Genomic DNA, 13,043 nt, shown 5'->3' with positions numbered 1-13,043 from the left:
TATACAGTTTGGATATTAACCCTTTATTGGATATATCATTTGCAGTTATCCTCTCTGATCACTAGGTTTCCTTTTTGCTTTGTTGATGGTTTTATTTGCTGTGCAAAAAGCTTTTTATTTTGATGTATTCCCAATTGTTTATTTTTGTTTTTGTTGCCTTTGCCTGAAGAGACAGATCAAAAAAATATTGCATAAAAATTAAATCTTTAAAAAGAAAAAAAGGAGGGGGGTCCTGGCTTGCTCATTCCATAGAGCATGTGACTCTTGATCTTGAGTTTGAGCCCCATGTTGGGTGTACAAATTGCTTAAAATCTTAAAAAAAAAAAAAAAAAAAAGACATTGCTAAAACTCTTGTCCAAGAGCTTATTGCCACTGTTTTGTTTTAGGAGCTTTATGGTTTCAGGTCTTACATTTAGGTCTTTAATTCATTTTGAGTTTATGTATGGTGTGAGAAAGCAGTCTAGTTTAGTTCTTTTGCCTGTAGCTGTCCAGTTTTCCCAACAGCATATATTGAAGAGACTCTCTGTCCTCCACTGTATATTCATTCCTCCTTTGTTGTAGATTAATTGATCATATATGAGTGGGTTTATTTCCAGGCCCTCAGTTCCACTGATCTGTGTATCCACTTTTGTGCCAGTACCTTACTGTTTTGGTTACTTTAGCTTTGTACGATAGTTTGAAGTCTGGGATTGTGATGTCTCTAGCTTTGTTCTCCTTTCTCAAGATTTCTCTGGCTATGCGGGAGTCTTTTGTGGTTCCATACATATTTTAGGATTATTTATTCTAGTTCTGTGAAAAATGCTGTTGGGATTTTGGTAGCGATTTCACTGAATCTACAGTTCCCTTTGAGGAGTATGGACCTTTTAGCAAGAATTAATATTGCTAATCCATGAACATAATATATCTTTTCATTTATTTGTGTCATCTTCAATTTCTTTTCATCAGAGTCTTACGGTTTTCAGTGTACACCTTTCACCTTCTTGGTTAAATTTATTCCTAGGTATTTAATTCTTTTTGATGCGATTGTAAGTGGGATTGTTTTCTTGATTTCTCTTGTGTATAGAAACACCACAGCTATCTATATATTGCTTTTGTATCCTTCAACTTTACTGAATTCACTTATTCTAATAGTTTTTTTGGTGGAGTCCTTAGGTTTTTTTCCTTTTTTAAAAATTTTTACTTGAAGTATGGTTGACATATTAGTTTCGGGTATACAGCATAGTGATTTGACAGTTATATGCATTGTGAAATGTACACCACAGTAAGTGTAGTTACCATCTGTCACTGCACAAAGTTCTTATGATATTATTCATTGTATTCTCTGTGCTGTACTTTTCTTCCCAGTGACATTTATTTTAAACCCTCAATTCCCTTCAGCTATTTCTCCTACCCCACCCCCCACCCCACTCTGCTCTGGTAACCACCAGTTATCTATATTTATGAGTCTTTTTTTTTTTTTTTAATTGTAATATAGTTGTCACACAACTGTAGTTTCAGGTGTACACCACAGTGATTGAACAACTCTACTTTCTGCTGTGCTCACCACAAGTGTAGCTACCATCTGTCACTGTTCCCTACCTGTACCTTTAATTCCCATAATTTATTCAGTCCATAACTGGAAACCCGTATTTCCCACCCCCCCTTCACCCACTTTGCTCATCTCTCCGCCCTCCTCCCCTCTGGCAACAACCAGTTCCTTCTCTGTTTTTGTGGGTCTGTTTCTGCTTTTTTGTTTGTTCTTATATTTTTTACATTCCACATATAAGTGAAATCCTATGGTATTTGTCTTTGACTTACTTCATTTAGCATCATACCTTCTAGGTCCATCTGTATTATCATGAATGGCAAGATTTTATTCTTTTTTTTATGTCTGAGTAATATTCCATATGTATATATACCAAATCTTCTTTATCCATTCATCTATTGATGGACACTTGGGCTGCTTCCATATCTTGGCTATTGTAAATAATGCTGCTGTAAATATAAGGGTGCATATATCTTTTCAAATTAGCGTTTTGTTTTTTTTTTTTTTAATAAATACTCCAAAGTGAAATTGCTAGATCATATGGTAGTTCTATTTTTAATTTTTTGAGCAATGTCCATACTGTTTTCCATAGTGTTTGTACCAGTTTACATTCCCACCACCAGGACACAAGGGTTCCCTTTTCTTCACATCCTTGCTGACACTTTTTATTCTTGTCCTTTTGGTGACAAGCCATTCTAACAGGTGTGAAGTGTACCTCACTGTGGTTTGGATTTGCATTTCCTTGTGGCTTAGTAATGTTCAGCATCTTTTCATGTATGAGTTGGCCATTTGTGTTCTCTAGAGAGAAGTGTGTTTGAGTCCTCTGCCCGTGTTTTAATTGGATTGATTGTTTTTTGCTACTGAGGTATGTGAGTTCTTTACATATTTCGGATATTAGCCCCATAGCAGATAAATGATCTGCAAATACTTTCTCCCATCTAGTAGGTTCTTCATTTTGTTGGTGGTTTCCTTTGCTGTGCAGAAGCTTTTTAGTTAGATGTAGTCCCACTTGTTTACTTTTGCTTTTGTTGACTTTGCTTTTGGTGTCAAATCCAAAAAATCATTGCCAAGACCTATGTCAGGGAACTTACTGCCCATTTTTTTCTAGGAGTTTTTATTGTTTCAGGTCTTACATTCAAGTCTAATCCATTTTGTGTTATTTTTGTGTATGGTATAAGATAGTGGTCCAGTTTCATTCTTTTGCATGTGGCTGTCCAGCTTTCCCGACACCATTTTTTGAAGAGATTGTCCTTTTCCCATTTTATATTCTTGGCTCCTTTGCCATAAATTAATTGACCACATAACTATAGGTTTATTTCTGGGCTCTGTTCTGTTCCATTGATCTATGTGTCTGTTTTTATGCCAGTACCACATTCTTCATTACTCTAGCAGCTTTGTAGTATAGTCTGAAGTCAGGGAGTATGATGTTTTCAGCTTCATCTTTCTTAAGATTGCTTTGATTGTTTGGTGCTTTGGGGGTTCCATACACATTTTAGTATCGTTTGTTCTATTTCTATAAAAAATGCCATTGGAATTTTAATAGGGATTGCATTATATCTGCTTTGGGTAGTATGGACATTGACAATTCATAAGTAAGGAATACTATTGCATTTATTTCTGTCTTCACTTTCTTGCACCACTGTCATACAGTTTTCAGTTTACAGGTCTTTGATCTTGGTTAAATTTATTCCTGGGTATTTGATTCTTTTTGATGCAAATTAAACAGTATTGTTCTCTTAATTTCTTCTATGAAACTTTTCACTGAAGACTTCTTTCAGGCAGAAAATGTAGCTAGCAGGTTATGGAAAGGTTTAGATAATCAACTCATAATGGATTACTAAGGGAAACTGGGAGGACTGGGAACCCTTCTTGGTCTTTGGGGTCAACATCATAGCCTTCCCTAACACATACCATGTTGCCCTCAGAGTAGACCCTGAGTCGTCTAGACAAGTGGGTTCATTCTTGTGTTTTCATATTTGTAAACTGGGATTTATAGAGAGGGTACCATTTAACAAAAAGGCATACATATTTTTCTGATCAAGTTTGAGGATATCCCCTATGGGGTTATTACTGTCTTTAATGTTCTGTTAACATGATTTATATACCATTCAAGATAACAATAATATATAGTTTACGTGTTCATTTTCTTACAGGTTGCAGAAATTTTATTCCAAACTGCCCAAAGTGCGGGAATCAATTTTGACACTGTGTGTGGAGTACCTTATACAGCTTTACCATTGGCTACAGTTATCTGTTCAACCAACCAAATTCCAATGCTTATTAGAAGGAAAGAATCAAAGGATTATGGTAAAATAAAAGTAGTATAAACTTTAAGTTGATATGTAACCTGATAATAGAATTTTTTCATCTTCTGGGCACTGATGTTTTACCAAAGTCACCTTGAATATTCTTCATATGAAGGTCCTTTAGAATTGGTTAACTATTACTGTTAATCACCTTCCTTTCCTTTAGATTCTAGGGGTGAAATGTTTTGTATTGACTTAACAATTTAAAAAAAATGCTTGTTTTGCCCCACATGTATGAAACCCAACATTTTTTTTTTTTTAATTTTTTTTTTTAACGTTTATTTATTTTTGAGACAGAGAGAGACAGAGTACGAACGTGGGAGGAGCAGAGAGAGAGAGGGAGACACAGAATCGGAAGCAGGCTCCAGGCTCTGGGCCATCAGCCCAGAGCCCGACACGGGGCTCGAACTCACAGACCGTGAGATCGTGACCTGAGCCGAAGTCGGACGCTTAACCGACTGAGCCACCCAGGCGCCCCTGAAACCCAACATTTTTAACCAGTCCTTCCTTTACCAGCAGAATGTTCTAAGAGATTGTACTTTCCTAATATATTTGTTTATAATTTAAACTGCATAAAGAGAAATGCCACATAAAATTCTCTAAATGAAGATATTTTTTTCACGAGTCCTTGGCAGGAGGTTATCAGGTGTGTGTTTTATACATATGAGCTTGCTTCAAAGACAAAACAATCTAGGGATGCCTGGCTGGCTCATTTGGGAGAGCATGAGACTCCTCATCTTGGGGTCTTGAGTTTGAGCCCCATGTTGGGTATAGAGATTACTAAAGAAAATAAATCAATCTAAAAATATTGGAACTGACTTCATATTTTTTCTTATTTGATGACATTAAGGAATTAATAGGTCTTTTTATGTTGGTGTGATAGTATTTTTAAGAGTCCTTACCTTTTACAAGCTGCATTTAAAAATTTTTTATGATGAAAATCATATGATATCTGGAGTTTGCTTCTAAAAATTGTGGAGGGAGGGAAGGGGGGTGGGGATGTAGCTGAAACAAGATTGACCATGAGTTAAGTGGCGAAGTATTTATGGGTGTTTGTTATACTTTTTTTCTAGTATTGTTTGAAATTCTCCATTTAAAAAAGCCTGTCTGTAGGAGTCCTGCCCATTAGGAAACTGTTTTTTGTCTTTATTATGTTTTTAAAAATATTTCTTAGAATAAGATCAGCAATTGTTAAATATGTATATAAGTATCATAGGCTTATGTACTAGTCTAAGCTGATTCAGTTCAGCTTGCTCTTTCAAGGGGAGGAAAGGAATGGGGAAGGGCAAGGATGGTACCTGTGATAAAGCTCAAACATTGGGCAAATTGCTCACCAATTCTTAGGTTTCAAAGTAAGACAAATTTGGTAGTAGCAACTATAAAATGAGTCTGTAAAGTCTATAGCCTTAGATACTTAACATTTTGTAGATTATCTGAAAGTAGTCTATAGTAGGGGTTGGAGTGGGGAAGTACATTCACTCACATTGCATTGTATATTCGTAAAGTTGTAGTGATCTAAATGGTTGCTGAATATTTTTTTTCCTGAATTTATTTCTCAAAAGGCTAGTTAGTTGATCTTGAGTAATGAACTTGTTTTTTGATGGAAGAAAAAGGAATGATTTCATTGATGGTACTGGGTTATTGTTTCATAACTTCTTGATCTAGGTAGGTTATCTTGCATTAAGAAACCCCATATTTGAAATTTTGATCATGAACATGTTAAGTGGTGTTCTATTTACACTATAAAGTAATTTGCTAGTTTTACTGAAAATATTCTATATATGTAACTTTGGCAATTTTCAGATACAGGGACACTGAACAAAATGGTGTCATGGCTCATTGAAGGTTTGTCAGGAATAAAGTTAAAGTAGCTCTGAAGTAGATTATCAGAAAATAAGATTTAGATCATCCACCTCTTCTTAAATACACGCCAAATTTATAATGTAAGATACGTCTTGAGTTGGCTGAAATGTATAATTTTAAATTGAAATAATTGTTTTTTTTTCCTAGGTACTAAGCGTCTTGTAGAAGGGGCTGTTAATCCAGGAGAAACCTGTTTGATCATTGAAGATGTCGTTACCAGTGGATCTAGTGTTCTGGAAACTGTTGAGGTTCTTCAGAAGGAGGGTTTGAAGGTCACCGATGCCATAGTGCTGCTGGACAGAGAGCAAGGAGGCAAAGACAAGTTGCAGGCACATGGGATCCATCTTCACTCAGTGTGTACATTGTCTAAAATGCTGGAGATTCTCGAGCGACAGAAAAAAATTGATGCTGAGATGGTCGAGAGAGTGAAGAGATTTATTCAGGAGAATGTTTTTGTAGCAGCTAGTCATAATGGTTCTCTCTGTTCTGTAAACAAAGCTCCCGCTCCCGGAGAACTCAGCTTTGGTGCACGTGCAGAGCTGCCCAGGGTCCACCCAGTTGCAGCGAAGCTTCTCAAGCTTATGCAAAAGAAAGAGACTAATCTGTGTCTGTCTGCAGATATTTCAGAGTCTAGAGAGCTGTTGCAGCTAGCTGATGCTTTAGGACCCAGCATCTGCATGCTCAAGACTCATGTAGATATTTTGAATGATTTTACTCTGGATGTGATGAAGGAGTTAACAACTCTGGCAAAACGCCACGAGTTCTTAATATTTGAAGACCGGAAGTTTGCAGATATAGGAAATACAGTAAAAAAACAGTATGAAGGTAAGTATTATTTAGGAATCTACAAAAATACAAATTTAGCTCCAACTGTCTGAAGAACTAAAGGAAATGCACTGGCTCACATCACAGAGTCTGGCCATAGAACGGTCTGTTAAGCGTGGTTAGATCTAGGAGCTCAAGTGCAAGTCTTTGGACTTGCCTTCTTGCCATTTTTTAGCTCTGCTTTCTTCTCTTGACTTCTTTCTCAGGTAGACAACACTCCTCATTCCTACCCCAAAGTAATCACTCAGGCCTGGGTTATAGAATACCTTTATTAGCTTGGTAATATATGCCCCACTTCTGGTGATGTGAGGTTGTTAACTATAAATTTTTTGAACCAGAATGTGGTCAAAGGTAGTTTCCCCATAGAAAATGGGTGTGCTGAGGCCAGAAGAAGGGGCTGCAGGTCCTAGGCAGACAAAAATGACAGATGTTGGCCCTGGCAGAACACACCTAGTTCTAAATATTTGAAAAATGAAAATTGCAGGTATAGGAAACAAATAGAAGTGTAAAGTTTTAACATTTGCCTTTGGCCAAAAAAAGATCTGTTGGTGTGCTTTTTTGGTTAAATAGGAACTCAAAGCCAGGTATATTGGTTGAGAAAGAAAAACTACTTCTACCCATTATTTTATGCAAGTTTCTGTCATTGTATATGACAGCTTTTTTTGTTTAAATAATAGGATAAAATGTCTATTAAAAGGTTAATGCTTATCAGCATCTTTAGAGATAACAATTTTTCTTAAAGTAATAACATGTATGTGCTTAAGCTGTTTCTTCAGGATAGATTTATGTATGACTTTCTTCCTGTGCTTTAAGGTGTTCTACTGGGGCGCCTGGGTGGCCCAGTCGGTTTAGCGTCCAAGTGTCCGACCTCAGCTCAGGTTATAATCTCCCAGTTCATGGGGTTGAGCCCTGCATCGGGCTGTGTGCTTACAGCTCAGAGCCTGGAGCCCGCTTTGGATTCTGTGTCTCCCTCTCTCTCTGCCCCTTCCCCACTCACACTCTGTGTGTCTCTCTCAAAAATAATAAACATTGAAAAAATTTAAAAGGGTGCCTGGGTGGCTCAGTGGGTTAAGTGTCTGACTGTTGATTTCACCTCAGGTCATGAGCTCAGTATTTGTGGTTGAGCCACACATCGGGCTCTGCTGACAATGTGGAGCCTGCTTGGGATTCTTACTCTCCCTCTTAACCCCTCCCCACCTGTGCGCTTGTGTGCACATGCGCACTCTCTCTCTCTCGTACATACGTGAAAGATAAACTTAAAAAAAAAAAGATGTTCTATCATCACATTGCTTAGTTTTGACTAATGTAAGAGTTATACAAACTACATGTTTACATACTGTTTTTTCAGAAATCAATTAGGGGTATTGCTGTCAGTTTTTAAAATGAATACAATTGCCTGCTGAAATTAAGAGACCTAAGGAACAAGTAGAACTTTTGAGAGATAGTAAAGTTGCTGAGAGATTCCTGCAGAATGAAAATTTGTCATCTTCAGGGGAATTTCAGAATGTTGGTATCTTTGGCCTCAAATGCCCATCTTCACTGGAGTCCCATTTCTTTTTTCTTTTTAAGTTTATTTAGTGTGTGTGTGTGTGTGTGAGTGAGAGAGAGAGCGTGCGCGAGCGAGTGGGGGAGGGGCAAACAATCCTAGACAAGGTCTGCTCTGCCAGCACTGAGCTCAACGCAGGGGTCTATCTCACGAACCATGAGATCATGACCTGAGCCAAAATCACGCATTGTACGCTTAACTGTCTGAGCCACCCAGGTGCCCCTGGAGTCCCATTTCTAATTACATAGGTTTTATTGGTGGTCAGAAGTCAGCCTGCAAGGAAAACCAGTCTTAATCAGTGTTATTGATAAACTAAGTGCAGAAATTGTAAGACATTTTTCTCATTATGATCTTTTAGCCAGCTACCAGGTGAATAGTTTTTCATAGATGGAACCATAGGTCCACTGATGAGCACTAAAATTTTTGAAGTGCTTCACTATGACATTAGCATGTTACTTTGAGATTATTTCTTACTGTAGTTGGTTGGGCAAAAAGTTAGTGGTTTTTATTTGAAAACTTACTTTTTTTCTTTTTTTTTTTTACCTTCTTAGGTGGTATCTTTAAAATAGCTTCTTGGGCAGATCTGGTCAATGCTCACGTGGTGCCTGGTTCGGGGGTCGTGAGAGGCCTGAGAGAAGTAGGCCTGCCTTTGCACCGGGGGTGCTTGCTCATTGCAGAAATGAGCTCTGCTGGCTCCTTGGCTACAGGCAACTACACGACAGCAGCGGTAAGTGACAAAATGGCCGGGGTGACAGGGGGCCCAGGCTGTTGTGCTAGAAGGTACAGGGGAAGAAAACATCTGACATTTAAGATTTATGGAACCTCTGCCAAATTAAAAAAAAAAAAAAAAGAAATCAAGTGTTGTTAGGGTGACAGTAATGCTAGGTGGCTAGAGTTTCCTGATAATAGCATTTTCTATCTTGTAGTGGACACTTAAGAGATATAAACACTGAAATATAAATATTTGGTTAAATATCTACCTATTCTTACTTGGTCTTTAAGATACAATTGGTTTTTTTTTTTTTTCATTTTGCCATGAGTTGAAGTTGAAGGGCTTCTTGCCAGACTTGCAGTTTCTCAGAATCCCCTAAGTCCCACAGAGATGCACATTCTCATGACAGCAGCCCAGATGAAGTACTTTTATCTTTTTCAGTCTTTGCTATTGATTGGTTTTGGGTGGGAAAGCTGTAAATTAGAGTTCAGACATACTGTTTACTCCAGTAACTACCCCATTTTTGAAAGTTAATATAACACTACATGTTAATACCCAACCCCTACACCTACACACCAGAATGAAATTGAATGGATAATTATTTAGTTAAAAAGTTTCTTTACAGGGGCGCCTGGGTAGCTCAGTCAGTTAAGTGTCTGGCTTTGGCTCAGATCATGATCTCCCATTCCTTGAGTTCGAGTCCCGCGTCAGGCTCTGTGCTGACAGCTTAGAGCCTGGAGCCTGCTTCAGATTCTGCATGTCCCTCTCTCTCTGTTTCTCCCTGCTTGTGCTCCGTCTCTCTCTCTCAAAAAATAAGTAATCATTAAAAAAAACAAACTTCCTTTATAGATATGTTAAAGACTATTACTTTTAAAAGTAATAAAATTTTAGTAAAATGTTAATTTTTAAGCGGGAATTTATTATTTCAAAGACTGGAACTCTGAAGAAATCACATGGCCCTCGGGCCAGGTTTTAACCTCGCCCCTATATTGAACATAAATGTGATTTCCCAGATCTCATAGCGGAGGGTCCATGAATCCGTTCTAATATTTGGCACTGGGGTTCTGGGTCTGCCTCAAGTACAAGACATGGCTTGATGGGTGAGAATACTTGGTGGCACGAATGGAACAGTATGAGCCTCATGGAAGAGCCTTCTATAAATGTGAGGAAATGCTGTAGAAATTGTGGAGATCAGTTATTGGCAAACGTAGATGAGATTTCTTTAGCCCTTGACAATATGATAGGTATCTGGATATGGAGTAGTACCCTGTGTGGGTAGGAATTAGTCTTCAATTTGGTTTCGTATCATCATAAATGTATTCTAGAGTACTTTCCACATACCCTTTTTAGGAGTAGGTGGGTTCTCAAGCATGATCATGCAGCATCTCAATTTTAGATGCACAGGGTATAGGATTCTGTAATGTTTTTAAGGTATGATTAATTGGGAGAAAGGGTTATCTCAGGGTCTTACTAGATAAAATATATAGAGTCATAAATTACTTGTTTTAGATATAATGAGTTTAATATCAGGTGAGATATGACATATATAAAGTAGAAGTTTCTTATTAGTTAATAGAATCAAGTTTTTACTTGTAGAGCTGTTAACTCTGTGTAATTAACTACTTTCTTGTAATCTATGTTACGTTCCTTATAGGTTAAAATGGCTGAAGAGCATTCTGAGTTTGTGGTTGGTTTTATCTCTGGCTCCCGAGTAAGCATGAAACCAGAATTTCTTCACTTGACTCCAGGAGTTCAGTTAGAAGCAGGAGGTAAATCTGTTCATTGGTCATGGTTTTTCCAAAATGCTTCTTTACCCACAATAAAATTTTGTTATTACAAAGTTACTAAAGAGAAAGCTTGTTCGCCCAGAACAGTAACAAATGAGCCCTTTGGCTTGGTAATCCAGACCTAGATGTGCAAAATAACTTGCAGGCTAATTTTAGGGTGAAAGTTTAGAGTTATTGTTTGTTGAAATATGCCTAGAAACTGATAATTTTAGTTTAGTCTATCCCAACTAATGTTCTGAATATGCTGCCATAAAAGGTATTCTATGATCAAGGAAGAATGCTCTAAGCTAACAAAATCCAACATTTATTTCTTTGTTAGAGGATCTTGCAGAACTGTTGACATGTTAATGCGTATTGTGCCTTCTGAGTGTGGAGATAGATGGTTCTTTCACGTCTCCCAAACATAAAACACTTTTAGCAGTCTGAGAAAAGTAGTTATAGTGGAAAAACAGGACAAACACAGTCTGTAGTGAAGGGAGTGATCTGGGTTATAAGAATATGCATTTTTAAATGTCCTGTGGGACTCAGTAAAATGGCTTTGGTTTTGAATGGGGAAGAAATGATGACCTAGAAACATTTTTCCTGAATTGATTTTTGTCCAAGAAAGATTGCTTATCACAGGTAGGGGAGTTCATTCTATCCCGTTTTCTCTCTCTTTCCTTCTTTATGGGTTAGGCTTAAGAAGTTGGAGTTGGAAACTATGAAATACAGTACGGTTCTTCTTAGTTAGCAAAACTATTTAAAATGACAACAGCTGTGCTTGTCTCGCCTCAGTGCAATTTGTCAGGTGTTCAAAAGGTACCTGTGAAAATATTGTGAGCAAAGTAGGTTTTGTATTAGTCATTCTTGTATATATCATGCTCATCTTTCCATTGCACCCTGCATTCCCCAGTCTAGCTTTCCCCTCCAATTGGTGTGTTATGTATCCTTCGAAACCTTTGGCTTTGTATATACTCACATATGCAGGTAAAGTTTAGGAGAATGTTTTCTGTATATGTGGCTATATTACATTTTTACATCCAGAGTTAACCTTGTAACAACTACATAGTGTTTCCTAGTTATAACTGGGCTAAAATTGTTTAATCATTTCCCCTGTTGATAGATTTGGACTGTTATACAAACAGTGAACATTCTTGTATATATTTTTGCACATGTGGAGTATTTCTGGAATATTCTTCTAGGCTAAAAACTCCTTGAGGATGAGAACTCTTTCTGAAGATTGCATATCCTCCAGCACAATGCTCCTGTGCTTCATAAATGGTCTGTAAATACTCGTATAAATGTTGAAGGAGTGAACAATACGCTGTATAAGAACAGTTGAAAGGGTTGGTGTGACTGAGACGATAATATGAGAACGTGATGATTGAAGGTATGAGTTTGGTAAACCTTGGTTTTCTTTTTAAACCCCGACATACTAGGACTAGTGGATTCCCGTTAGGTCCTTCAAGGTTAATTATTTTATATAATACCACCATACTTAAGGAAGGTACCACCTTTTGGGGGTTTGTTTTTAATTGTGTACTTTAAGCAGAAAACATTATAGAAAGTTAACCAGGAAGAAACTCATAGGCTAATGAAAATTCAGGTAAGTGAATGAATGGCGGCTGAATCCGTGGGGTTAACAAGTATTGGGGGTTTTACAGATTGTATTTGCCACAGAGCAGGCTGCAGCAGAATGACTCACCCAAGTTTGCGACAGCTACCTTAGTGCTGGACAACTTTGACATTTTAATTTTGCACTAAATGTTTTGAGTCAGATTTGGGTTTCTGGCCCTTCCATTTAGCAGCCATGTATATTTGGACAAGTCACTTCACTTCTTCCGGTCTCATTGTCAAGTGTAAAATGGGAATAATAACAGCGTTGACCTCTTACAGTTGAGAGGCTTACGTGAGATAGTGATGTATAGAATGCACTTCACACAGTGCTATGCTTGTCAACTGTTAATGTTCATTATAAGCTGCCCTAATTCTTTGACTAAAAAGGATCTAGGCTTTTAGGAACATTTAAAGCATCTTGGATTTGAAAGATAAGCCATTTAGCAGAAGAGTTCAACAAAATTTAAAAAGAAAAATGTGGGACTCTGGTTCAAGATGGTGATGTAGGAAGATCCTGAACTCCTCTTCTCCCACGAACACACGGAGTCTACAGCTGCGCATGGAACGTTTTTCTCTGAAAAAAATCCTAATGTCTGGCTGAGCAAGAACTGTGTATCTGGCAAATGAGAAGAAAACCACATCAAAGTGGGTAGGAGATGCTGGGACTCAGTCTCACCATAAAGCAAACTTAGGAGGGAAGTCAAAACTTGGAGCATCTCCCTGAGGAGTGAAGGAGTTGAATTGCACATCAGGTACTCCCAACTTTTAATACCTATACCCAAGAGACACAGTTTTGTAAACCAACAGGGCTTATATCCATAAGGCTAGTGGGTGGCTTAGTCGGTTAAGTGTCCAACTCTTCATCTCAGTTCAGGTTTTGGTC

At 37.7% G+C, this 13,043-nt stretch overlaps 1 protein-coding gene across 2 annotated transcripts in view; it reads left to right on the top strand.

The window, feature by feature from the left end:
* UMPS (uridine monophosphate synthetase) overlaps window positions 1-13,043 on the top strand; it is a 30,541-nt gene that overhangs the window by 5,470 nt on the left and 12,028 nt on the right. Inside the window, exons 2-6 of one of the 2 annotated variants that reach the window (XM_086675213.1) lie at window positions 3,679-3,832; window positions 5,842-6,519; window positions 8,617-8,792; window positions 10,432-10,546; window positions 11,746-11,936. In XM_086675213.1, the coding sequence (XP_086531339.1) occupies window positions 3,679-3,832; window positions 5,842-6,519; window positions 8,617-8,792; window positions 10,432-10,546; window positions 11,746-11,750 (1,128 nt within the window). In that variant the 3' untranslated portion in view covers window positions 11,751-11,936. Of the gene's footprint in view, window positions 1-3,678; window positions 3,833-5,841; window positions 6,520-8,616; window positions 8,793-10,431; window positions 10,547-11,745; window positions 11,937-13,043 lie in introns of those variants that run through there. The other variant, XM_086675212.1, reaches the window with a different exon arrangement.

Source organism: Puma concolor, chromosome C2, assembly GCF_028749965.1.
Source record: "Puma concolor isolate L17-30 chromosome C2, mPumCon1.1.hap2, whole genome shotgun sequence".
In the NCBI taxonomy this organism is placed as follows: domain Eukaryota; kingdom Metazoa; phylum Chordata; class Mammalia; order Carnivora; family Felidae; genus Puma; species Puma concolor.
This window is presented reverse-complemented; position numbering and strand designations above follow the sequence as displayed.